Source organism: Lontra canadensis, unplaced genomic scaffold (assembly GCF_010015895.1).
Source record: "Lontra canadensis isolate GAN:19392208 unplaced genomic scaffold, GSC_riverotter_1.0 scaffold27, whole genome shotgun sequence".
Lineage (NCBI taxonomy): Eukaryota > Metazoa > Chordata > Mammalia > Carnivora > Mustelidae > Lontra > Lontra canadensis.
The window spans coordinates 15,801,960-15,826,791 of record NW_022631021.1 but is presented as its reverse complement, the minus strand read 5'-3'; the positions used below and the strand labels follow the sequence as shown (position 1 = coordinate 15,826,791).

The window sequence follows — 24,832 nt, the reverse complement described above, 5'->3', positions numbered from 1 at the left end:
GGTGACTATCATTGCTTTCTCCATGCAGATACTTCTATAAACAGCAATAAAAATCAATGAAGACATAGGAAAGCTGAGAGTTATTAACAAAATGCTGAGGCCACCAAAATTCTTGCAACCCTTAGACAATGTCCCAAATATAAGTCCTTCTCAGTCATACATCTGCTCCTGTGTTTTCATACTGTTCTAGCCTTCCACTGCCCTGATCCAAACACCACTCACAGTGTGCCTTCCTCCGAAACCCTTTCTTCTAGGGAGCCTAAAACCCAATTCTGAAGTTAAAAAACAAAAATAAAAACAAAAAAAACAAAAAACCATCCTTTGTCCTCTGCTTCCTTCCAGTGCTCTAACCCTTTGCTCTTCCTGTTGAACTTGACTGGATGAAGCCCAGCTGTAGATCAATTAACTTTTTGTCTCCTCTGTTCCTACAGTAGGTCACATCCCACAGATCAGGGTAACTATAAACCCATGCATGGTCTCAGATATTTCAAACCTTCTTTGCTCAACTCCAAAATCTTAACCTATAAATTTTTCCTTAAGGGAGGACACTGTATCTTCTAATTTGTTGAGAGAAGTCAGTGCAGAGTAACGCCCTTAACATCTCTTGTCCCATCTCAATCCTTCTTTCTTCACCTCAAAAAGGTATGTCTCTACCCATGAGACCAACTCCTCCAACATCAGGATGTAAGAAGTAAGTAAGTAAGTAAGTAAGAAGATAAACACGTGATGGCTGTAGGAGGACAGGTGAGATAACAAGGGCCAGAAGAAAACTGTGGCTTTGGGAATATTGATATATTCCCCCAAGCCCCTAACCCCGAATTTTTGGAGAATAGCTAACTGGGGCTATAATTACACATAACCACTAGCAAAGGAGTGCAACCTTGCATAACTAGGAGCTGATGGGAAAGGAACTTCATAGCATACTTCTACCCTGCTGAAAAGATGGCTAAGAAGTGGCAGAAGAAAACAGTGGAGAACAGTAGAGAACACCTTGATCTCACAAGGTGATCACATAGGATATGGGGAAATAAGATGTCTACTTATAATTACATTTTGTCTAAAAGAAGAGGAGGAAATTACCCTTCATGAACATTTACTACAGACTGACAGTTGTGCCTGCCTTCCCGTCACTCAGTGTCCTCTTATGATCTGTGTCTGAGGTGATATGAGGACAGGGTGGGAGTCCCAACAGCTCCCAAACTCCTCAGTTTGCTTTCAGCGTGTAGAGTGGACAGCAGTTTACCTATACCAAGCTGGGTGAATTTACAGAGATTATCTCTTTTCTACAAAATGTGGCTTACATGGATCCCTGCAAAGAAACCATGAATTTAAGATACTTAAGATGCAATAAACAAACAAGGAAGTGGCAGGGATGGAGCTTCTGAAACAAGCCCTTTCATCAGCCACATCATGAGATGCGTTCAGGAGGCTCTCCTCAGACTTGACAAAAATTTGGCCAAAAAAGGTGTCAAGACTATTTAAAATATGTACCTATACCCACATCGATGTTGTAAAGATCTCACTCTAACATTGTATGGAGCCTTGGGAAATTAGCTAATGGTAAAATACATGCAAATAAAAGACATAAGAAGAAATTAATAGGGTATACATTGGATAGATTTGCTCAACAAACTCTTATTGATGGAAATATGCCCCGGAAGAGGTCTGGGGAGCCCTGGCATAGAAGTTAGATTGTAAGGTCATGGGAACTAAATATCCTAGCCTTTGCCCTAGGGTAAAAGCAGTTATACTTTAAGATTAGATTCTAAAAGAATGATTTGTTTTTGAGGATAATTTTTTTAAATTTTTAATTTTTTATTAACATATAATGTATTATTAGCCCCAGGGGTACAGGTCTGTGAATTGCCAGGTTTACACACTTCACAGCACTCACCATAGCACATACCCTCCCCAATGTCCATAACCCCACCACCCTCTCCCTACTACACTCCCCCCAGCAATACTCAGTTTGTTTTGTGAGATTAAGAGTATCTTATGGTTTATCTCCCTCCCTCCCTCCCTCCCATCTTTTTGAGGATAATTTTTGAAAGCTTCTTAATCTCTATTTTATTCTCATATCCTATGCAATCTTTAATTGCAAATAATGGAGTATAATAGTGGTATGGGTAAACTAAGACAAATTTCCTTTCAACCTATTTTGCTTTGCATATATTCTTAGCACATTCGAGGCAGAAGGATGAAAAAGTCCCTATTTTTGTTGTTCTTCACCCTAACTAGATATTCAGTATTACCAGAGACTCTGAAATTATATAAAATCAACCAAAGTTGTACAATTCAGTAAGGTCAGTCAGACTTTAGTCATATGAACTATTGCACAAACAAGTCACTCATGACACCATTCTCTTTCCAGTAGATTTTGGTGACCATTAAGTCAATCCCTAACACAACTGCAGTATCTATCCTTGCCTCCTTTGTGGGACCCCAAAGGTAAGTTCATGGCCGAGTGACAGTGTTGTCAGACACACACATGGCAGCCTGGGCACTGGGGCATGTACTGTTGGGTGGTTATCGGGTCACACATTTGGCAATAAAGCACACACATTTCAAAACACCTGTCAAAAAGGAGTAAATCACCACACTCATTAGTTTCCCTTCTTGCAAACATTTAAAACAACTTTTTTTTTTCTAAGATTTTATTTATTTATTTGACAGACAGAGATCACAAGTAGTCAGAGGGGCAGGCAGAGAGAGGGGGGGAAGCAGGTTCCCCTCTGAGCAGAGAACCTGATGCAGGGCTTGATCCCAGGACCCGGGGATCATGACCTGAGCCGAAGGCAGAGGCTTTAACCACTGAGCCACCCAGATGCCCCCTAAAACAAGTCTTAAAGTGATTTAAAAAAAAAAAAAAAAGGGAATAAGATCCTTTCCCAGGTTCTTGTCCTTGGGAGGACAGCACCTCCACCCAGAGCACGCCCCAAGCCCTTCCACCAGAATTCACCATGGAAAGAACCAGATCTGAGATTTGCCCAAACCCATCTACTTCTGCACTGCCATCAAAGAGGATGTGCCATTATTTCAAAATACAGTAGTAAACGTACATGAAAACTGGTAGTGTTGATTTTTAAGACAAAAAATCTACTCCATAATACCCTAACGTTTAAGAACTGTGAATTTAACACCTTGGTGTTCTACCTTAGCAACCAAAACCTAAGTCTGTAAACACTTCAACATTAAAAATCAAAATGCCAAGGACAACCAATCACAAACAGCCAACTAGGCCTTAAGCTTAGCCAATCAATCACTCCCTTATGTTGCTTCTGCTTACTCTCTGTCTCTTCCCCTGAGCTCCTCCTGTCCATGGAGGGCACCCAGCCACTTCCGGTTTGGTGCTGCCTGCTTCGAATAGATTTTGCTCAAAAAAACTCCTAAAAATGTTAATAAAATTCCTTAGTTTATCTTTTAACAGAAACAAGCTTTAAGATTTTTGGAGTTGAGATTCATTTCAATATTCTGTTTTTTAAAGAAAAAGAAGGAAAGGAAAAGGTAGGAGTGTGGGGGGGGTGGGAAGAGGTGTGTGTGCCACATTCCCTGAAACTTCTTGGAGGACTCTTTAGAAGTCAGCCTGAGGCTCAAGGACTAGTTTGGGAGGAAACAAGTATCAGGCATCAAAGTCTGAAAAGCTCCTCCTGAGGGCAACTGCTGATAACTGGGAGCAATTCCTTAGGAATTCTCTGAAATATCTTAAACCACTTATCTTTCTTCAAAGGCTTATTTAACTACTTTAAAAAAAAAAAAGAAAGAAAAAAAGAGAGAGAGCAAAATCCCTAGGTATTTAATGGGGGTGGCTTTCAAATAGGCTGAGATAAAATCATTCTCTTAAATTTGTCTTTGAAGTGGTAATGTGATCACACAAAAAGCGCCAAAGGAGTAACAACCATTTCAACTGCTTTCTCAGGTGACACATTTATAATCAAATGCATGAATTATAACGTGATCTATTAGGTTAGAATTACCCCTTCTATCAATGGCTCCCACCTGAAATCCATGATTTGAGAAAAAAGGAACCATCTCTGAGAAAAAAGGACCATCACTTAAAAGTGGCCCCTAATTCCTGTCCATGGAGACTCTGGGCTCTTCACTTCTTGTCTCCATGAAAAAAGGCCAAGCAGGGAAAACATAATACTATCCCCTTGAGCCTGAATACCACAACTGCCATTGGCTAAAATACATTTACAGAGTTACGGGAAAAGTTATGACCTGTCATGCCCAAAATAACGATCTGACATTCTTCTAATTATACATTTTAAAGATTCATTTATTTATTTTAGAGAAAGAGTGCACAAGTGAGGGGAAGGGCAGAGGGAGAGAGAGAAGCAGACTCCCCTCTGAGCACAAAGATCAACACAGGGGCTCCAACCCCGGGGTTCCGAGATCTTGACCTGAGCTGAAACCAAGGGTCGGCTGCTTAACTGCTTTAAGCTTAACTGCTTAAAATGAGCCACTCAGTTCCCACTTCTAGTTATATTTGATGCCATTCCTGTATTTGGGAAAATTCGATCATTTGATTTTTTTTTTAAAGATTTTATTTATTTGACAGAGAGAGAGATCACAAGTAGAGAGAGAGAGAGAGGGAGGGGAGGAGGCAGGCTCCCTGCCTAGCAGAGAGCCCGATGTGGGACTTGATCCCAGAACCCTGAGATCAGGACCTGAGCTGAAGGCAGAGGCTTAACCCACTGAGCCACCCAGGCAGCCCCTGATTTTTTTTTTTTAAGATTTTATTTATTTGACAGACAGAGATCACAAATAGGCAGAGAGGCAGGCAGAGAGAGAGGAGGAAGCAGACTCCCTCTGAGCAGAGAGCCTGATGTGGGGCTCCATCCCAGGACCCTGGGATCATGACCTGAACTGAAGGCAAAGGCTTAACTCACTGAGCCACCCAGGCACCCCCGATCATTTGATTTTTAAATGCACACAGGCCAGAAGAATATCACTAGATTACCTTAATAAGAGCAGTCACCTCATCACACATCCCCTGGTTTTATGTCATTTTTTTAGTGATTTGCTTCTTTATTAATTTATTAACTGTTTCTCCCTTGAATATAACTGTTTCTCCCTTGATGGCAAAGAACCTGCAGCCTCAGGGTAAAATAGTGGCTGGCACATGGTTGGTACTAAAAATATTTTGTAGAATATTAAATATTTGTTAACGTCATTCTTAGTACATACTTATTCTATATTATATCCCTGTGTTGTGATATCCCCCAAACTCAGCCTGTCAGGCTATTAGTAAAAATACATCATACATACAACCTTTATTCAAAGCAAACAAACGATAGAAAAAGTTCTTTAAATAATCAGGTATTCCATATGTTCAAGTGAATATGTTTTATTAAATGCATACTAATATCTTTCTATAGTATGTGAGTATACATAATAAATTAAAATGTATATATTTATTAAATATAGATATAATACCAGAACATGATTATTTCAGATGAGAAATCAAAATAAACCCATTTGTAAGTATCTTTTGGTCACTCCAAATTGATATTGCTCATAAAAAAATACACGGATTTTCCCTGGGGAAAAAAATTAATTCCATAGCAATGTAGTTAAGGGACATGTTTTATTTCATAGCTTTCTGCAAGCAAAATTGCTCTGATACAAAATGAGTTCAATGATACAGGTGCTACTGTCCACTCAAGCAAAAGAAAACCTCACATTTCTATGAATGCACTTTATAATTATATTCTTACAGTAAAATAGGTCTAGTATCCAGGATGCCTCTTGGCCTCTCGGGAAGCCACGGCTGGGATCAGAGCCGGGCTCTGGAACGTCCCAGCGCCGGCCGGGGCCTAAAAGAACTTCCTGGGCGCGTCGGTCAGATACGGCTTAAACGACTGTGTGTGTGTGTGTGTGTGTGGACGTGCTGTCTGCCCTCCATCTTTTCTTTTACAGTGAAGTCATCTCAAAATGTATCCCGGGTGTGTGTCTTTTGGCTTTTCAGAGTTTCTACAGAAGCAGGAAGATGTCATGAGGTATCCGTGGGCCGCGGCCGCAGTGCACCAGTGGACTTACCTGCGGGGACGCTCACAGGCTCTAGTGTGGGCTCCGCACGACCGTGTGGACGTGTCCGTGCCGCGGGACCGCCTTCCTCCCCCCTCACATACCATGTGACTTTGACCCCAGAATAGCTGACAAAACATTTTACAGATAAAATAAAAAGACAAATACACAAATAAGGCCATCTGCAGAATTTTAAACTCACTTCTCGTAATTATTTCACAATAATTTCTACATCATATTTTACATCTTTCAAGCTTAAATAATAAATGCTCAAGGAAGGGCTGCGGTGGAACCAAGTGCACTATCTCTTGGAGGACTTGTCCAATTTGCTGGCAGGTGATTTCCTCTGGGGCGTGGGGATTTTGGAAGGCTTGGCTGTGGCTGGCCGAGAACCTGCTCGGGGGGTAGGCCTGTGTGTCTGGGGCACAGTCTCCACGTCGGAGCACACGGACTGGATTTCTGAAATGTCAAAGTCAGATGCGTCGCTGCCTCGGCGGCTGCTGGCCCTGCTACCAGCTTTGCTTCCAGCTCGGCTTCCGGGTCGGCTGGGAGTCTTCTTGTGGTCTGAGGAGACCGGACGGACAGGGTTGAACCACACTTTATTAGTACTGGGTCCACGGGCAATACCTTCTTAAAACAAATGCCACCTTTAATCTCCACAACTTTTCTTGTTGCCTGGTAGGTACTCAAGAGACCTGGGGATTCATGGCCTTTTTCCATTCCACTAGGGAAGGTAGCCTCACTCTGAGTAGAGATAGGTTCACAAACTAAAAGTACGTTTGAGCTGAGTGACTGAAAACAGGATTCCACTGACTACAAACAAATATGAGGAAGATCCCTACAATTTAAAATTATGCTTTCTGAAGTTCAGCATGTGTACCTAGGGCTGAGCAAACCCTTAGGTGTAAGTTTTGCCCAAGGATAAGTGATTCAAAACACATGGGAATTTAAAAGAGAAGACTTGAAACTTGAAAGATGCTTCCTGCTAGCTGAGCCCACAACCCCAGGGACTGGGTTCACTATTCTGTGAAGAAGTAGAAGCGCCATGGGCGTTAAGGCCCAGCATGGTTGGGTTTTTCCAACCACCCAAGAACAGAGACCAGGGCAACTTCTGAGCAGGCAGAAGGGCCCAGACCTTCCAGCATAGGACATGGGTAGGACATGGCTGTGCTGCTTCCCATGTTCACCTTTCTTTGGTACTTTCCAAAAGTGATTTTCCTGTCCCTTAGTCTCATGACTCATTCAACCCCTACCACAGCGGGAGGACTGGACTAAGTGTCATTTCAAAAGAATACAGAATCATCAATTCATTATTTCATCCCCAAGGAAGAAGAGCAGAGGCTTGAGTCTGCCGATCCAACTGCCAGAAGCCCTTAGAGACGGACCCGCGCCACACTCACCAGCAAACTGTGTTCGGACTCTGGCTGCTGCTGTGGTTATCAAGCCACTGTCGTCCCCAGAGTGGAAACCTTTCCCTGATAAATAGCCGGGGAGCCGAAGCTTGCTTCCTTGGATTGGTGTGCCCTGTATTTAATCAGTGAAAGGACATTTCAAGAAATTGCTCCTGCTGTGTGATCTTCCACTAACAGCCTGTTACGGATGGGCGGAAACCCTCTTCCAGAGGGGGAGAGGGAGAGGAGGAAGCATTTTTTGATTAAGTGCCACCTGGGGTTCTCACTGCTCACTCTCCTCATTTCATATTCTCTCCCTGAATTCAAAAGGAATTCATGTTGAAGAGAAAACACAAAAATAGAGATCCCCAAATGACAGCAAGGGAAAAAAAAAAAAAAGCGAATTAAACCGTGAGCACATTAGTATCTTCCAAGTTGTCAGCGAATATTATAGAGTTAGGAGAGTCCTGCCAGAAGGATGGGGAGCACACGGTAGAGAGAGAGTGAGGGACTCCAAAAAGTTGTGCTTGGATAGTCTGTGGCCTCCAAAGCTTTTAGGTAACCAAGCAGAAAAGAACAGACAGAATTAGGACAATAAGTAAACAAGGCCTAAACAGTCACCATTTAAACAAAGTTAGCTGAAAAAAACATGCAGTGACATTTTCTAACTTGGTACCATGCTACTGTACCTACTTCCAATACCTTCTGTGGTCCTTCCACATGAAACATGGAGGTGATGCTTAGGAAGAACACTTAAAAAATTCTTAAGGAGTTCACAGAGAATGCCTAAAGCAATCACGACTATGAGATTTTATTGTAAGTCTAAAATTACTGCATTTTTTCCAGATCACTACACCATTCTGAAAAATCTCCTGAAGTTAAAAAAAATAAACAGAAATCCTAAGAAATAGAAGGGATGCCATTTTGCCTCAATTAACTTACCGGGAGCTGATTGGTGGAAAGGAATCTACAGACATTGTGTGTGTGTGTGTGTGTGTGTGTGTGTGTGTGTGTTTTAATCAGTTTTTCCCTTATTAGTTGTGAATGTTTAATAGAGCATATATACAACCTTTTGATACTTCAGAGTTGTAATTTAATATAAATGTCATATTTGAAATTCATTTACATATGTATTCTAGCATACATTTAAGAATGGAATTTGTATGTGATTTGTAGACATATAAAACTTAAGTTTTCAAAATACTTTTCAAACACGTCAGGATAATGTGTGTGTGAACACTTACCTAATCACAACTTTTTTATAAATGGGAAAGATGAGGGCCTGAAAAGGGCTGTGGTTTGCCCAAGATCTGGCAACTGTGATCAAGCTAAATTCCTAACTTTAAAAGAATCTTAACAATCCATGAAAAGAGTGAGGACCCCCAAATTATGACATATATCATTCAAGGTGTCAGAATTCACTGCCATGTAAGACCCAAATCATTCTTCTCAGAAAGCCCTGACTGTTCTTATTTTACTGTCATAAACCCTACCTAGTTCTCTTACAGACCCCTCCACAGAAGCATACTATTGTTTTCTCTGTTTGGCTATTTTGTCTATGAGGCTACTGGAAATGAAACATAATTTTATAGTAGTTAAAGTAACATACTTAAACTCTAATCCGGGGGAGTCTCTTGAACTAACCCAATAGCACAGTCCCAAAATTTAAAACACACATGCCACTTGAGGTTCCTTAAATTGTTCTCAGTTTTCACAGGGGAAGGGAAGGAAAAATAAAATAAGATGGTATCAAAGCGGGAGGAAAACCATGAGAGACTCTTAAGTCTAGGTAACAAGCTGAGGGTTGCTGGAGTGGAGGTGGTGGAGGGGTGGGGTGACTGGGTGATGGGCATTAAGGAGGGCATGTGATAGAATGAGCCCTGGGTATTAGATGCAACTGATGAGTCACTGCCCTCTACCTCTGAAACTAACAATATAGTATATGTTAACTAGATTGAATTTAAATAAAAGTTTTAAAAACCTTCTCAGTTTTTGCTACAACAGATCCATCATAAGTGGCAGGCGTCTCCAGATAAGATAACACATGATACTAACCCTTTTCACCGGAGGGAAGGGGTGGACATGAGGGGTTAGGGAAGGAGGAAGAGCTGATGAAGGCGTTGTTTCTGTCTCAATTCTACCATCTCCAGCAAGGATTCTTTGCATCATTTCCATCTGAGTCATGAGAGTAATAAAACATTCTCTGCTTACCTCTTATTATTCATCCAAGGATTAAATAATAGATTAGAAAAGCAAAGTTTTTGAAAAGCACAAAGGGCTTTTTAAAGGTATTATAGCATTTTCATAAAAGGATCCTGGCCTTTAACATGAAATCCCCCCTTCATTTCCAGACAAATCATTGAGGGACTCCCTCCCCCTATCCTATTATTGTGAATCTAATCAAATATGTGATTATTTGATACCTATGTGTATCATTTTATAGAGAACTTTCTTTCAAATCTGTGTGGTGGACTTTCGATTGAATGTAGATGATCTGATAGATGAGCTAGCTTGGCAAATTTTATATGACCTAAATATCTCATCCCCATCAATCAGGCCATGTTAAAAAGCTGAAGCATATTTAAACAGTAAACTTTAAGGTCTAATAAAGACACACACTTATTGAAAATGGCAGAGAACATCTTGCATACCTCAGCCCCCCAACCATGGTACTGATAACTAAAAGGCTTATGGCTTACCCACCCAGTGTTCTCCAGCAGAAACAAACGTTAACAAACATTTGGAAGGACAGTGTTCATAAGAAACACTCAATAAACATTCTTTCAATGTAAGTGAACTTCTCTTGCAAATGACAGTGCCTCTCACCCTACCTAAAGGGGGATTATTGCATTTCTTGCCCAAATTATGGTTAGAATCATGAGCATACCAGGAGGTTTAAAAGAAATTTCACTTAGGCCTAAATATAATCTTCTGTGTGTCACTCTCCCAAGGGAGAAAAGTCAAGTTAAGTATGAGGAAGAGAACAACAACAACAAAAAAAAAAAAAACCAAAAGAGGCACACGGAGCCTGCAAAGTGGTGTCACTATGCTCAGCTGATACCATTCAAAAAGCTATGAATCACTATTCTATGAACCCCTTACTCTGATGTCTTTCCAGAAATGCTGAGTTGATACTTGTCTTATAGAAGTCTATAAAAAGACAAGGTATTGTCAGAAGTACGTGTGTTAAGGGAGAGGTAAAGCAATGTTAGTGAGTGACAGTTTCAATGAAAGAAGACTGTTAGACTAGGATCTGGGGCCTTACGATACCTCTGCAGATGGCACGGAAAAGTCTGAGCACTCTGCTGGTTTACAAGGAGTTGACATTTTGCTGTTTGTCAACCATGGTTTACCATAATTGCGTGTTAAAGGATGGAGAATCTGTATGAAACAATGGCAAATCAAATGTAAAAGACAGCAGATAAAATACAACCACAGAAAGAGATACTCATAGCCAAGAGTAACATTTCACAGTAAAAATGATAATAATTAAAAATAAATGGAAAGATCTGATGGCAAATCATATACACCAAATAAATAAATAAATAAATAAATAAAGCTTTATTTAAAAGGGGGAAAAAAAAAAAACCACTCTGAAAGGTAACTAAAGCTCCTAAGCAGATAGTCTTCATATGGGTCACAAGGCAAACGTGTGTGTGTCTAAGTGCATATACATCTATATATACATCTATATATACACATACGCACAACACATATTTAATCTTTCATCTGTCATATTTGAGAAGGGATACACATGGAGAAGACTGGCCCCACAAATTCTCGGGTCCTCAAACACTCCAAAGCACCCTCGAGACAGTGATCACATAGGAGAAGGACAACACTTCCTATCTGAGTCCTACCTTGGGTGTGCTGGCGGCAGGGACCTGTGGTGAGGCTGCCTGGCCAGCCTGACTGGATACAGAAGTTGATCGGTTGGGTGACGCTCCTCGTGATGAAGGCCGTGATCTTCGGCCCCTGGGTCGGAAGGCAGCCATACCCTGACTGGCACCATCTGCTAAAATGAACTTCTCCCGGAGCTCCATGTTTGTCCTTCCTTTAGCTGGATTATGTGACACACACAGCAAGGCACGCAAACAGAAGAGGAGGGGACAAAAAGAGGCGCTCAATCACTTACGGGAAGAACAACAGCTTGGCACCACAGACCATGTTGAGGAGTTCAAGAACAGCTTTTTGCCATGCCAACTCCAACGCAGCATAACAAAAAGTTAAATGCATTCCTTTACAATGCATTCCTTTTGGATACAAGTAAGTTTGGGAAAGAAAAAAAAAAGTGTGTTTATTCTAACACTAGACACCAGCAAGAATAACCACTATTAAAGAAAGAGTCAGCATGAAAATGGAAAGCTCATGCTAAAATATTGTTAATCCACCAGCTACTGATGCCCACATGGTTCGTCACCCCTCCCCCACACTGAGAAGACAAGCCAGTAAGGCAGGGACTGTGGCTTTTGCATGTACTACTGAGGTAAGGAGAATGCCAGTATTTTAACACTGGAATTAACCAAACAACAGGATTACACAGAATGAGAGATGGTTTGTTAATCATGAGGACAACATATAAACTCTCAGGTTTTTCACTTAAATGAGGCAACCGGTATTCTTATTTTATGCCTTGGAAAACTCGGTTTAACCGACATGCAGTAACAAACATCAGACCCAAGGATATGAGGTAATCAGTGATGCAACACTCATACAAACACATATGCACACGGAGAACACTGCACAAGAACCCGATGAGCAACGTGTTAGCATGTGTCCGATCACTTAGAGAGCACCTATGTTCGTGGCACACTGGCAGTGTGCCAACGGTTCTGCATTTAAATTTGGAAGCACCAGCTCAGTTGGATATGAGTTAAGCCATACGCGATGGATGAAGCGTGTTATCTTAAAACAAATGATTAAAGCAAGAATGTAAAAGTAGGAAAGAGAAAAGGCAAGAGGGGAGAGGCAAAGACGGGGGTTGCCAACCTATAGTAGGCTGAGTAGTAGTAATTGAAGAGTTTGATTCCGAACGTAACATTTTACTCCCATGATGATGAACTAGAAAAAATGACACAGGATACCAATCACATTAAAGAATACTGTTAGCAAGAGAAGAAACAAAGTACAGTAGTTGAATATGCAAAGGGGTGCTCAGATCCGGCTTTTAGCACACATTTTAGAAGAAAAGTTGCATCAGGGAAAGAAGCACTCAAGATTTGACTCAGCAAGAAAAACGTATTTGGAAGACTTGGCCACAGTCACACTAACTTTCCTAAGCAGCAAGTCAACAGGATACTACATATTCTATTTGCTTCGTCTCCTAAGTGGAACTACAGCATTGGAGGCTGCGGTATTTCCAAAATATTAAAAGAGGGAGTCATCGCGATTATACCCTTTGGCGGGTGTATCTTTGACCTGTAGAGAGCAGAGCTACTGAGTAGGGTCATAGGACGATCCCGGGTGTCCTTAGCAGAGCGGCCTACTGACCCACAGAAACTCACTCTGATGTACCTGCACAGATGCCCACATCGAATTAACAGAGGCCCCGCTGGAAGAACCCCGGCCTCCCACTTGGTAACCGAAATACTATCAGCACGGACATTTGCTGTTGTTCGTTTAAGGGGATTGAAATGAGCTCACAGGTTAAAGAAAATCACAAAAATGTTATTGCTTTTTTTGTTTTTGTTTTTTTTTTCCTAAGGAAAAATGGGCCAACTAAAGTAAACGGGACCTAACTAGACACTGCAATCAAATGACCACTTGTAAGGTCAATCAATTAAGAATTCCACAATTGACTAAAGGATCTGAAAAATAAGGAAAATTGAAAGATAATCAAGGATTCTTTGGCTGGTAGGTATGGTGTGAGCTATAGTATCATTTGTTTCTATTTTCAACATGCTCATCTATAGCTTCGAAGTAAGAGTCAAGTTGGCAGTTAATGATGATTTTCAAAACTTTTAGGTATTAACTTTCCTTACCTCCCCCCAATATGAAAAACTTCCACTTATAAACCTTTATTGTCCAGCATGCTCAGTCTCCTTTACCTCAATCTGCTTTCATTTTACGTTGCTATGTAATGACAGGTGACATCCTTCCCCTAGCTGGTGTAATTACTCATTTTGAAAATTGCAGATGGGAGCATTTCCCTAAAGATAAAAAAATCTATTCTCGTATTTCCTGCCTATCAGTCTCATATTTATCCAGAAGATGTAAGGAAAAAAATGAGAAGAACATGGTTTACATGACTGCCACAAGTTCTTTGGGAACTTTAGGCTGACAGAGACCAATGTGAAACATTAATTATTGTAATAAATGACCAAAATTATACCCAGCATGTTTTTGATGCTGGAAAATAGTACACAATTGATACACTTTCATGGTGTTACTATCTTAACATAGCATCTCCTTACCCCTGCAAGGATCATTTTTCACTAAGAACTCATCAAGTGCCATCCATCCACCTCCGACACGAACCATCACAGTACTTCGTAGGATCCGAACAAGTCGAAGCTGCTGGGAGTCTCCAAACTGTGAAGACGAAGGAAGAAAGAACCTCTAATTGTCAACAGCAAGTCTATGCTAAAGGATGATGTACAGTCTGCAGTAGCTTAAGCAACCAACTTAAATTTCTTGCTTAGTTCACAGCGATTAGTAAAATCTCAGGAAAGGGGGTTTGAAATGATCTGTGTTAGACTGCTGCATGCTGATTTAGCCCAAAGGAAACAGTTTGGAAAAAGCTAACAAAGGTTATCATGTATAATACTGAAGCTCTGTTCAAAAAACAATTTTTCTTTATGATAGAAACAACATTAGTAAGGCAGTAATTGACAAATATTTCTAGAAATCAAACACAGACATGAAAATAAGTAAAGGCGTACTAGCCCAGGGCTTATACAAGATAAGATTCTAAAGAAAATCTAATAAACTCTAATTCTTCTTCATTAAAACTTCCTCTTCTACTAAAACTGTTTTCCACAGAAATCTGTGAGAGAAATCTCCATAAACTCATTTCGTTTTCTCTAAGAGCAGTTTTGATTTAGAGAGATTAAATGTAGTAAATGAACATGACCAACAAAAATTTCACAGTCAACTAAAATTTCTGCATCACTAATGATCTGGTAAACCAATTTGTTAAAGGCTGGATTAATGTGCCATTTTGGATTACTGTAACATTAGAACAGCCAGTAACACATTATTAATGATATAGCTTTCAAATCTAAAAGGCTTTCTCTTAAAGTGTTTGTACCATAATTACTGACACTAATAAGCAGTCGTGTTCTTACCCTTTCAATGGATCTCCAATCACTTGGATACGCTACAAATCCTGCAAGTTCTGAATAAATGTCTAGACTACATAGTTTCTGATCGTAAAATTTATTTTGAAAGCCCATGAGAAATAATTTTGTACTTTTGAATCATTTCTAATAGGCTCATGTTCAGCTTGTAAAAATCACCAAACCAAATTTCATGCCTGCCAACCCAGCAGATACCAAGCAAAATCAATAGTCAAGTAAACATAAATAAAGCTTCTTTTAAAGGCAGGTAAGATACAATTGTGACTTTGACTATTTGTGCTGGCTCATGATGGATAATCAGAAAGCTTTATTTTAAGTAGAAACAAAATCTGCCACTTTTCAATATACTTTAACACTGAGTTTCAGGAAAGGAACCCTAAAACAAAGCCAACCATTCAAGACCCTGAAACTCAAAAGGACCTGGATGAAAAGCATGTAAAATGCACCAGCAGGAACTCATGCGTTTTACATCAACCCTTTTTTTATTGCTATTTCTAAGTCCATTTTCAAGCCTTGAGATTTAAACCTTTTTATAAATTGAACCAGTTCCTGAAATGTAAATTAAAATTTAAAAATCAAAATATATATTTATTTTGTTAGAAAAAAATTGGTGCTGCTAATAAGCGAAGGAAAAGGAAGGGATTTAAAGAAAATTACCCTTAAGAAACCAGATAATTAGACCAGATACTTTCGGTTCAAAATTATGTTCAAAGCAAAAGTTTTCAGGAAATGATGTATTTTATAGAGATATTTCAATTGTAATAAATATGATTTAAATTTTTATTTTGAGAGGGTATTCCCTAGACAACTAACATTGTCTTCAGAATTCCCCTAATTTTCCTAACAGCCAAATCGTGAGACAAGAAAAAAAGAGACTAATGTTTGCTTTTAGTGTTTTGAGTGAATAAAATCTTTTAAAGTTAGCATTTTTCTCATCCTTTCCACAAATAAAAAATACTATCCCAAATGTTGATTCAGAAAATAACAAGAAGGGATCAGAACAGTAACTTTTTATATATTATAACTAATGCCAAGTTTTTAAAGACATCCTTTTTATTTATTATAACTAATGCCAAGTTTTGAAGACATCTATTCAAAGGAGCTAAAAATTTCTATTTGAAAAAAGTTATGTGCTTGCAATGAATGGGGATAACAGGGAATTTGAAACCTAAGAGGTAATATGGCTTAAAAACCAAGCGGCAGAGTGAGATCTGACATGATATGTATGATCAGGTGTTAAAAATAGTACAGTTCTTTCCAAAAGCATACAGTGAAAATCCCTTCTCCTTTGTTTAAATCAAAACACAATTTTCCTTATCTTTAGTTCTAAAAATTGTGATCATGTCACAGGGCCACTGGACAGTTTATACTGACTTCAGTGTAAAGCCAAATGAGTTAAAGTGTGATTTTAAGATTTCACAGAAGTTATCAGAGATACATTTCCTCAAAAGGAACTGATACCAGTTAAGACCTGCAGAGTTAAAATTCCTGCTCAGAAGATGTAAAGCCCTGAATCAGTGGTTTAGGACAAATGCAACAATCGCTGCTTTGGAGAGAACGCATCACTTGTGGCTGAGTGCCAGAGAGACTTCTCACTACTCTGTCTTCCCACGTCACTGCCTAGTGCAGATCCTTCTCTAGCTACTGCTGCCTGAGGACCTCAGAGTTTGTTTGTTTGTTTTTTAACCTCAATAGTTAAACACAGCAAAGAGATGTGTGCAGAATCAAATCTGTGTTCCAATAAGTATTTGCATAAAACATATGCTAGCAGTGTTATTAAACCGGAACTAAAAAATGGCATTTCTAACACTGTGACCAGTCAAGCTGCAATTTATTATCTGGTTTGCTTAAAAGTAATCTCCTCATTTGAGACACACGGCAAAAAGGAATCCTGGATCAAGGACCCTTACAGCGTTTACAGAAACACCACGCCAACCAACAATGTAGTAGCTAGGGCAACAGCATGGGAAAGATTGGCCATGGCAAGCTTTAATGACTATGAATTAAAGTTAAAAAAAAAAAAAAATCATTGGGAACTTGAGAATACATTCCACTGGTTTATACCTGATTTCCCAGGAAGAACTGATAAAAAAAAAAATGAAAAATGGAAGAAAGACACAATTAGTTCAATAGGAAACTTTCTGTATGACTCTAGAACACACACATACAATCTGTCACACTCTGGGCTCCTGGATATAGTATCTAGTTTAGAGATGTGCAGGTACCCGCTGGTCCAAACATAAACCATATAATCAGTAAATTTTCTATAAAAGTTTTTTTTTTTTTTAATCTTTGGGTTTCATATTTAGGTTAGAAATTCAAATATGCTAATGAATATTTTCCAATATGGAAATACAAAAACTAAAATCAAAAAGAAATTTTGCTTGTAAATAACACACTGTATTAGGGAAACTCAGCACATTTCCGATCTAGCTACTACATGTAAGAGATATTCCAAAAAAGAGAAAACAAGATAGAGGAGTAACAAAGTCACACTGGGGTTCAAATAACTGTTTAGAAGAAGGTGAACTGAGCTTTTAAGATTTTGAACAAAAAGAAAAATAACTACACAAGTGGAAAACATTGCCTCTCCGTATTTCTAAAAATGATTCAACATTTTTAATTTTGTTGTTCTGGCTTGGAATAGCTTTGTTATTAGAAATATGAAAACTTACCTGTAATCATAATAAAATACATTTTAAAGTCACAGGAAGCAACCTGAGTATGTGGGATGTGTTTTCCTCCTCAAAGTAAAATGCGTGTCAGAGATATATCCTAGTTTACAAAATGCAGGCTATCTCTACATCATTTAAAATGACAAAAGCTGGAATTTCATATACCCTTCTATTGTGATGTCAGGTAAAAAATAAATAATTAGCATTCCTGGAAAGCAACACAGTTCAAATTGTATACAAATTTCCATTGTTATCCCTCAACAGAACTAAATAGTTAACTTTTGAAAACTCACCCTATATTTGTTGTCTCCAATCTGTTCAACTTGAAATCGTTTTGCACATTTGCACTTCGCTACCTGCCTTGTCACCTGCCAAAAACAATGATGAAATATCCATTTCAAGGTTAACATGACATTGCAGAGTCCACAAACACCTCAACACAACTCAAGATGGAAATAAAATGGTGGCGTGAATCTGTGCATGGTGTCCCGGCAGCGCCCGCTGCTGCTGTTGCAGGGGGTCAGGGTGTGGAGTACCTCGTCTTCGATTTTGTCTGCATCGGTGACGGGTTTATATGCATCTTTATTTGGGTGAAGGGCTGCTACAAATTCATAGTAGTCAATATATCCATCACCATCTCGGTCAAAGATGTCTGCCACCGCGCTCATCTCCAGGCGGCTGGTTGGAAACTCTAAAATTTTCGAAATAATAATAAGTATGATTACTGAGGTACATCTGAAAAATAAAATTGTAAAATACTGAACAGTATACATCGTGATGATCTGATCCTTATACATATTATGATTATGAAAGGAGTCCTTCTATCCAGTTAATTGACACAACCACCACCTCACAGTTATCTTTTTGTTTTTTCCTGAATATTTAAGTTCTACTCAGAAAATTTCAACTACATAATATCCAGTGTTATCAACTATAGCCATCACATTGTACTTTAGGTCCTCAGACCTTACTCATCTTACAGTTTGTACCCTTTTCCAGGCTGTCCCCATCTCCCCCAACTCCCAGCCCCTGGCAACCTCTTTTCTGCACTGTGAGTTTCACTCTGTGTATAGATTCCACGTATAAATGTGAATTAAGATACTCTCAGAATAAGCCATACTATATTCTCAAAGTTTTTAAGACCTGTAGTTTATAATAACATTTTACAAAAAGATTTAATCTCAAAAAAAAAAAAAAAAAGTTAAGTAGTATACCTTGCTAATTCTGACTCAGTTGTATTATTTCTATCTAAATGTAGCCAGTTAAATTATCAGGGTCATCAAATATATTAAAATCCTCTTAAAAACTGATTTATATTATAACAAATGAAACCATAATACACAGGACCTACATTTATCTTTAATTACTACCAGGATGAATCATTTAAAATTGCTGTTTTTCTTGGTTGAAAACTTTAAAATTAGCAAATTTCATATGGTTCCACTACCACTTTACTTAAGGAATATATGAATTTTATGTATATGAATTCATATCATGTATACACTCATAGGATTATATTAAATTTACTTTAAGCATTATTTCCAGTAACATCTGCCCAAGAAATCACATCCATATGACTCAACCATCAAACAAGGTGACACATACCTTAAGAATTTTCATAGAGTTCTAATTTCCCGCTAATGACAATGATCAGATGTCAATTAGAACAAAAAAGGGAAGAGGCTGACTTGAACTTACTGATTTCCCATTACAGGTCGGACAAAACAATCTAAGAATCAAATATGAGGAAACAGCTTCAGGGAGCAAGGAATATACCAACTGTGGTTATAGGAGTATGAAATAAGCCTGACCCCAAACCCACGCATTTCACCAAGGACACTTCCCTGAAGGTATGACTTCATACCCAAGTTTAAAGGCGATGCTTTATTAGTAACACAAGTTTAAAGTGTGCTTATTTTCTTTAAAAATGACATCATTTACAGTCACTTCTCTTGGGACTTACTTGAGGAAAGAATTCCATCAATAAATTCTTGTCGGGTTATTTTCCCATCCTGATCTTTATCAATTCTCCTGAAGAAGTCCATCACGCGAGATTTCTTATGATTCATCCATCTCATGTATTTTTTACGCCAGATATCAAAATCAAAGTTAGCAAATTCCCTCAGCTGGAAAGGACAAAAGGTATTTTTGGTTCATACGGTGCACAAACGATATCTCCTACTTTATGAATAAAGCTATTTTAAATGACCTTCCAGATAATGCACAGATCTTTCCCACTTCAAAAAAATAAGGTCTCATTTTGCAAAGGGAGCAGAGAAACATCTTTCCTATGATTTCACTACTGTCACTGGTTGTTCTTTTCAAATAAAAGAAACATACAAAGCTCCTCAAAAAGTCAAACTAACAATTTCTGATAGTGCCAATGTGACAAAGGTGAACTGCCCCAAAGAGACAATATGGTAAGTTCTGTGCCTACTGGACAGCAGGCCCCAGCTCAGCAGCTCTCACCTCTGCTCTCTCTGCTCTTTGCCGTTCTACCCTCGAGGCTTCTAAAAATTTCCCAGTTTCAGAATCTGAAACTCTAAATCTCAGACCACAGAATATATATATAATGAAAAAACCTGAATTATCAGTGGTCATATTTCCCAGGTAATACCAAGCAAACATACATCAAGCTGCATCTTCTCTTATGGAGCCAGGCTCTGATTATGTTAGAACATATTATAGTGGATCCTTGAACAACACTGGGTTTGAACCGTATGGGTCTACTTCCATGCAGGTTTTTTACAAAATTTTAAAAAAGACGTGTTTTTCCCTTCCTTGTGATTTTCTTAATAACATTTCCTTTTCTCTAGCTTACTTTATTATAAGAATATAGTATATAACACATACAACTTTGTTAATTGCTTCTTATAGGTAGGGCAATAAGGCTTCTGGTCAATAATAGGCTATTAACAGTTCAGTTTTGAGGGAGTCGAAAGTTATACATGGATTTTTGACTATGTGGTATGCGTGTGTTGGGGGGCTGCTGTTAGTGCCCCTAACTCCATGTTGTTCAAGGGTCAACTGTAGTTTACTTTATTGATTCCCTAAACCCACATCCCATATTATCAGGAGTGCTGAACACAGGAGTTCTCTGACCTCCTCCAGTCTGTCCAAGGCGTCATTAAGCTTCCTCCTCCTTTCCAATGCAAGGAGCCAAACTTGCTGCCATTTGCTCACCAATAAATTGACCCTCGGATTCTTGGTTTCGATTTGTGTCTGTGATCCAGAGGGATATAAGCTTGACGCGGGAAAGCGTTTTCCTGTTAAAATGCAACTTTAGTTAGGAGGGTGGTTTCCAGGGTTCTGAAATATGTTAAGGCGTGGCCTTTATTGTTCCTAGCTAAAACTGAATCAACTTAATTATTTAGAAAGATCTTATTTAGATCTTATAATGTTCAAGTTCAAATCTGTTTTACTTACCAAGGATCACCTACTTTTCATATAAAACAGAGAAACATACCCGATGGGCATTTAAATACTGAAAAGCTCTCTTTATAAAATTATGTTTAAAACATTTTCCAGCTTAAAATCCATGCCATTTCAATGACAAAGAAGTACCTTGTGAGCCTCTCTTTTGTTAAGGCATGATAAAATAAATCTCCCAGGGCAGTGAGACTTATCTTAGAATCAGCTACCCAAACCCAGCTGCCGTTCTTAGAAAAGAAGGCTGGAAGGAGGGCAGGTGAGGGCAGGAGACAGTGGCCATTCATTTGAATCACAGCAAGATACTTCACAAATTTTGATCAAATAGGGACGTGTGTGTATGACTCCAGCTTTCATCTAAGTCTGTTTTCCACAGAGACTGCACATTTCCTGTGCATAGTCTCATAACCCAATTTACTTCCTTTACTAATTTTTTCTCCGTCTTTTCTGGCTATTTTTCACAAGTTTCTATAACATCACAGAACAGTTGTCTCAATGCATTTTTCTCATCTAACTAAATGATTGAGCGTGGCCTGGAAAAACTACTGGCCTAAAGTCACGTAGGAAGAGTGTCCAAGCTGGGATTTGCCCAGAGTTCCTCACTCCTACAAGGCTCTACAAAAATATTTACTGAACATTTAACTACCAGCCAGGAAGTATGCTAAGCACTTCGTTCACATTAGCTTATCTAATCCTCACCAGAATCCAGTGAGGTTATAATTATCCCCTTTACAAATGTGTAAATTGAGGCTCAGAGAGAGTTTAAGTAACTTGTCCCAGGTTATATTTCCAAGGTGGTAAGGAGTCTGCCTCCAGAGTTCTTAACCACCACTTTGTTACCTTGCCCCCTTGGGTAATACAGCAACTACAAAAGATCTGAAATCATTTTTTTAAAATTAAGGCACCTTTAAGAAATGTATCAAATTACCACTATTCAGATATAAATTGGGCTTCTTTTAAATCTTCTCCAAGCCTGCTTTATTGTTTTTAATGCCACTTTGTGACTTCCTTTTGTGGAGTCAAAGTAGACTAAGAAGTAAATAGAGCCTGAAGTCATATGAACATGGGCAAAATCTATCAGACTGTCAGTCACTAATGAACAATTAGGTCATGAACTATATCCAGGTCATGGTCATTTCTGCTATATCCCACAAGGTTATTTATATAACAGAAGCAAAGGGGATGATGGTTTCTGTTCTTGGACATTTTTTCCAATTTCTTCTAGCTAATTTAAAAGATACCCTTCAAGCAAATAAAATTACATAGAGAGGCCTGGATATATTTTTTTCTTTATTTTTAAATAAGCTGCTACAATATTTGAGCCCAGGTATTCTTTCAAGGAAAACTTTTATGATAGAGAGAGCTCACAGAATCACCAATTGCTCTGAAATTTCAAGCGACAACTCAAAACTAACTTCCTTGGCTTTAGCCATGTGCATTTTAAAGAAATTGGCCACTGCTTACTTCCTGCTCGCCCCTTATCCAGGACCGGAATATGGGACTGTAATGAGGAAGGATCAGCCGCTCTCCTCTTGTAGGTCTTGGTAACTTTGTCTACATCAGGTTGTTTTCTGGTCATTTCCTCCATGAAGGTCTGAAAGGTCAAAGTCAATTAAATATAAGTACACCACAGAAAACTACCTTTAGAAATGAACTAAAAGCAAAGGATAAAAGGACCATGCTATTATTTCTGAAATTCATTCTGGGGAAAAAAAAAAAAAAACCATGAACCAACTTGTTACATCTTTAGGGGCCAAAAAATTGTAAGCCACTATAACACAGCATTTACTCACAACTAAACAATATAAAATGTTATATATACCTGGTAAGTAATTAGAGCACTATAACAGTAATTTGTTTTAGCTTGATGACCATGCATGGGAGCAGCTGTATAATTAATATAACCTATCTGTGCATCAACCAGGATCTTCCAGAGCTTCTAAGCTCTTCCTGAAGAATCTTAAAGTGAGTATTTATCTGCAAAGCAATAAATGGGCTGGTCCTTCGGATGTCTCTGCAGCACGTTTCACTAATGTATTTGAAATACTTCAGATGGCTTTGCTATACAGTGACACACGGCATACATTTTAAATATGTATATATTTTAAATATTTCTGTTTATACATATACTATGCCAAGGGAGATAAAAATTATTCAGGTTAAAGTTCCCATTTAAAAGGTCTGACTATCTTGCTACTTCTTGTCTTGTCTCCTTAGGCTTATTATTGTGACTTAGAGATCCCTCTATCTGGAATATGCAGCAAAGACAGAGACTGTGGTGAAAAGGGATGGAAAAAAGAGGAGGCGGATAAAAGTGAAAAGTAGAGAAACACATGTCTGGAATATCTGTTACACTGGAGAACTCTGATCACAGAGAACACGACGTGAGGCACTTCAGGGCCGTTACGGACATGAATGGCTCATGCATTTATTAAAAAATAATTGCAGTGCTAGCTGCTTAGTCAACTAAGCTGCCATTTAATGCTTCCCTTTATAAATGTGTATCAAAGTTGACAAACAAACAAATAAATCAGAGCCAGTGGGAGGCCCATCATTTCAGAGTTTAAAACAGGCAGGATAGAGAAGTCATTTGTTTTTTGGAGCAAGACGATGAGCTCCCTTGTAGACAGGGTGTGTCTGAAGTACTGATGGTCATCGTGGGAGATGCCTGGCAGCAGAGAGTAGAATATGCAAGCATGGAGCCATAAAGCCTGGCAGAGCGAGGTCGCCAGAAGACGGAGCAGAAGGACGGGGCCAAACGGACAAAAAATGTAAGGAAGGACTTGAGGAGTATGTTTGAGGAAGTGATGGTAACCAGCACAAAGCAATCTCTTGAGAAGTATGGCAGTGAAATAAAAACAGTATCTGAGAAGACGGGGATAGGATGATATTTGTATTACCTGGTGTTCTGCGATGAGGGCTTTCACCTCTTCGATTTCCTGGGGGATGACTTCTTTGTCCTTGTCGCTTAGTGTAGTTTCAGCCCACTGCAACCAAGCCAGCAAAGCTTCCAGCAATTCCTGTTTCGCAATGAGCCCAGCCAGAGCACTTGCTAATCTCTGTTGATGCTGCTTTGCCCAGGCCAGCACCTGTTGGGGAAACAAATGTCTCTCAACTTCATCTATCCTAGTTAATAACTGATGTAAAAATACACAACACTTAAATGTAAATTCGGATCATCCTGGGCCTGGGATCATAACACTGCCAGTCTTTCTAGATCCCATCAGTGGTACCGAGACCCAGATTGCGGAGGACATGAAAGCCCCTCTGATGTTTGCCCCCATAGTTACAGATGGGGTGTCAAACACCCAGGCTTCCTTTAGATTTCTAATCTGAGTTCAAACACACATTCTCTGAAGGCTCAAGAATGCTTATTCTATGAAGCACTGAGTGGAAATAGAAATAGATAAAATCTTAAAATGCAGAATCCAGTTCATGTATGCAATCCATTCCCCAAGCATATACTTCTCTGAAGTACAGTTTGGGTGCTGGGTTATTCGACAATGTGGAAGTGGGACAAAAAGTCATACAGGGAACCAAATATTTGCTTTTTCATGCTTCAGGGACATAGCTGCAAAATGGCTTTACGTTTTTAAATAAAAGTGGACTACAGAGACAGGTCATGCACAGAGGAAGTTTTGCAGAGGCTTCCTGTTCCCTGGGTCATAAATGTATCTCAGTTTTGTTACTGCTCTAATGATGACTTGAGACCCACTGACCTCCTCAAACCTGGCCCGGATGATGGTCATCCAGTGTTTGATGGTGGTGATGGAGTCAGGATGGCAGATGGCCAGGACGGCGTCTCCCATACTGGTAGCTTTATTCAGGGCGGCTCGTTTTTCTTCCAGTTTCTTCATGAACTCCTAGAGCAGAAACAAAGACCTCGATCAGCTGCTGGCACTAGTTGAAAATAAAACTCCAGTGACGTGCCTGTGACCATCAGAGTTAGACAAGTACACAAGAACTTCACCGGCACTATTCACTGCTAGAAACAATTCACTAATTGGGGAAT

At 39.2% G+C, this 24,832-nt stretch overlaps 1 protein-coding gene across 22 annotated transcripts in view; it reads right to left on the bottom strand.

Moving 5' to 3' along the window:
• Window positions 1-6,200: 6,200 nt before the first annotated feature.
• DST (dystonin) overlaps window positions 6,201-24,832 on the bottom strand; it is a 466,510-nt gene continuing 447,878 nt past the window's right edge. For 9 of the 22 annotated variants that reach the window (XM_032864478.1, XM_032864480.1, XM_032864475.1 and 6 more), the window contains 14 exons: window positions 24,540-24,683; window positions 23,721-23,909; window positions 22,285-22,414; window positions 20,494-20,657; window positions 19,355-19,517; window positions 17,928-18,082; window positions 17,685-17,759; window positions 16,781-16,798; window positions 13,832-13,949; window positions 12,408-12,479; window positions 11,279-11,478; window positions 10,689-10,799; window positions 7,428-7,551; window positions 6,329-6,591 (listed from right to left, as the gene is read on the bottom strand). In XM_032864478.1, the coding sequence (XP_032720369.1) occupies window positions 6,329-6,591; window positions 7,428-7,551; window positions 10,689-10,799; window positions 11,279-11,478; window positions 12,408-12,479; window positions 13,832-13,949; window positions 16,781-16,798; window positions 17,685-17,759; window positions 17,928-18,082; window positions 19,355-19,517; window positions 20,494-20,657; window positions 22,285-22,414; window positions 23,721-23,909; window positions 24,540-24,683 (1,926 nt within the window). Of the gene's footprint in view, window positions 6,592-7,427; window positions 7,552-10,688; window positions 10,800-11,278; window positions 11,479-12,407; window positions 12,480-13,831; window positions 13,950-16,780; window positions 16,799-17,684; window positions 17,760-17,927; window positions 18,083-19,354; window positions 19,518-20,493; window positions 20,658-22,284; window positions 22,415-23,720; window positions 23,910-24,539; window positions 24,684-24,832 lie in introns of all 22 variants that reach the window. The other 13 variants (XM_032864490.1, XM_032864476.1, XM_032864479.1 and 10 more) reach the window with 4 other exon arrangements.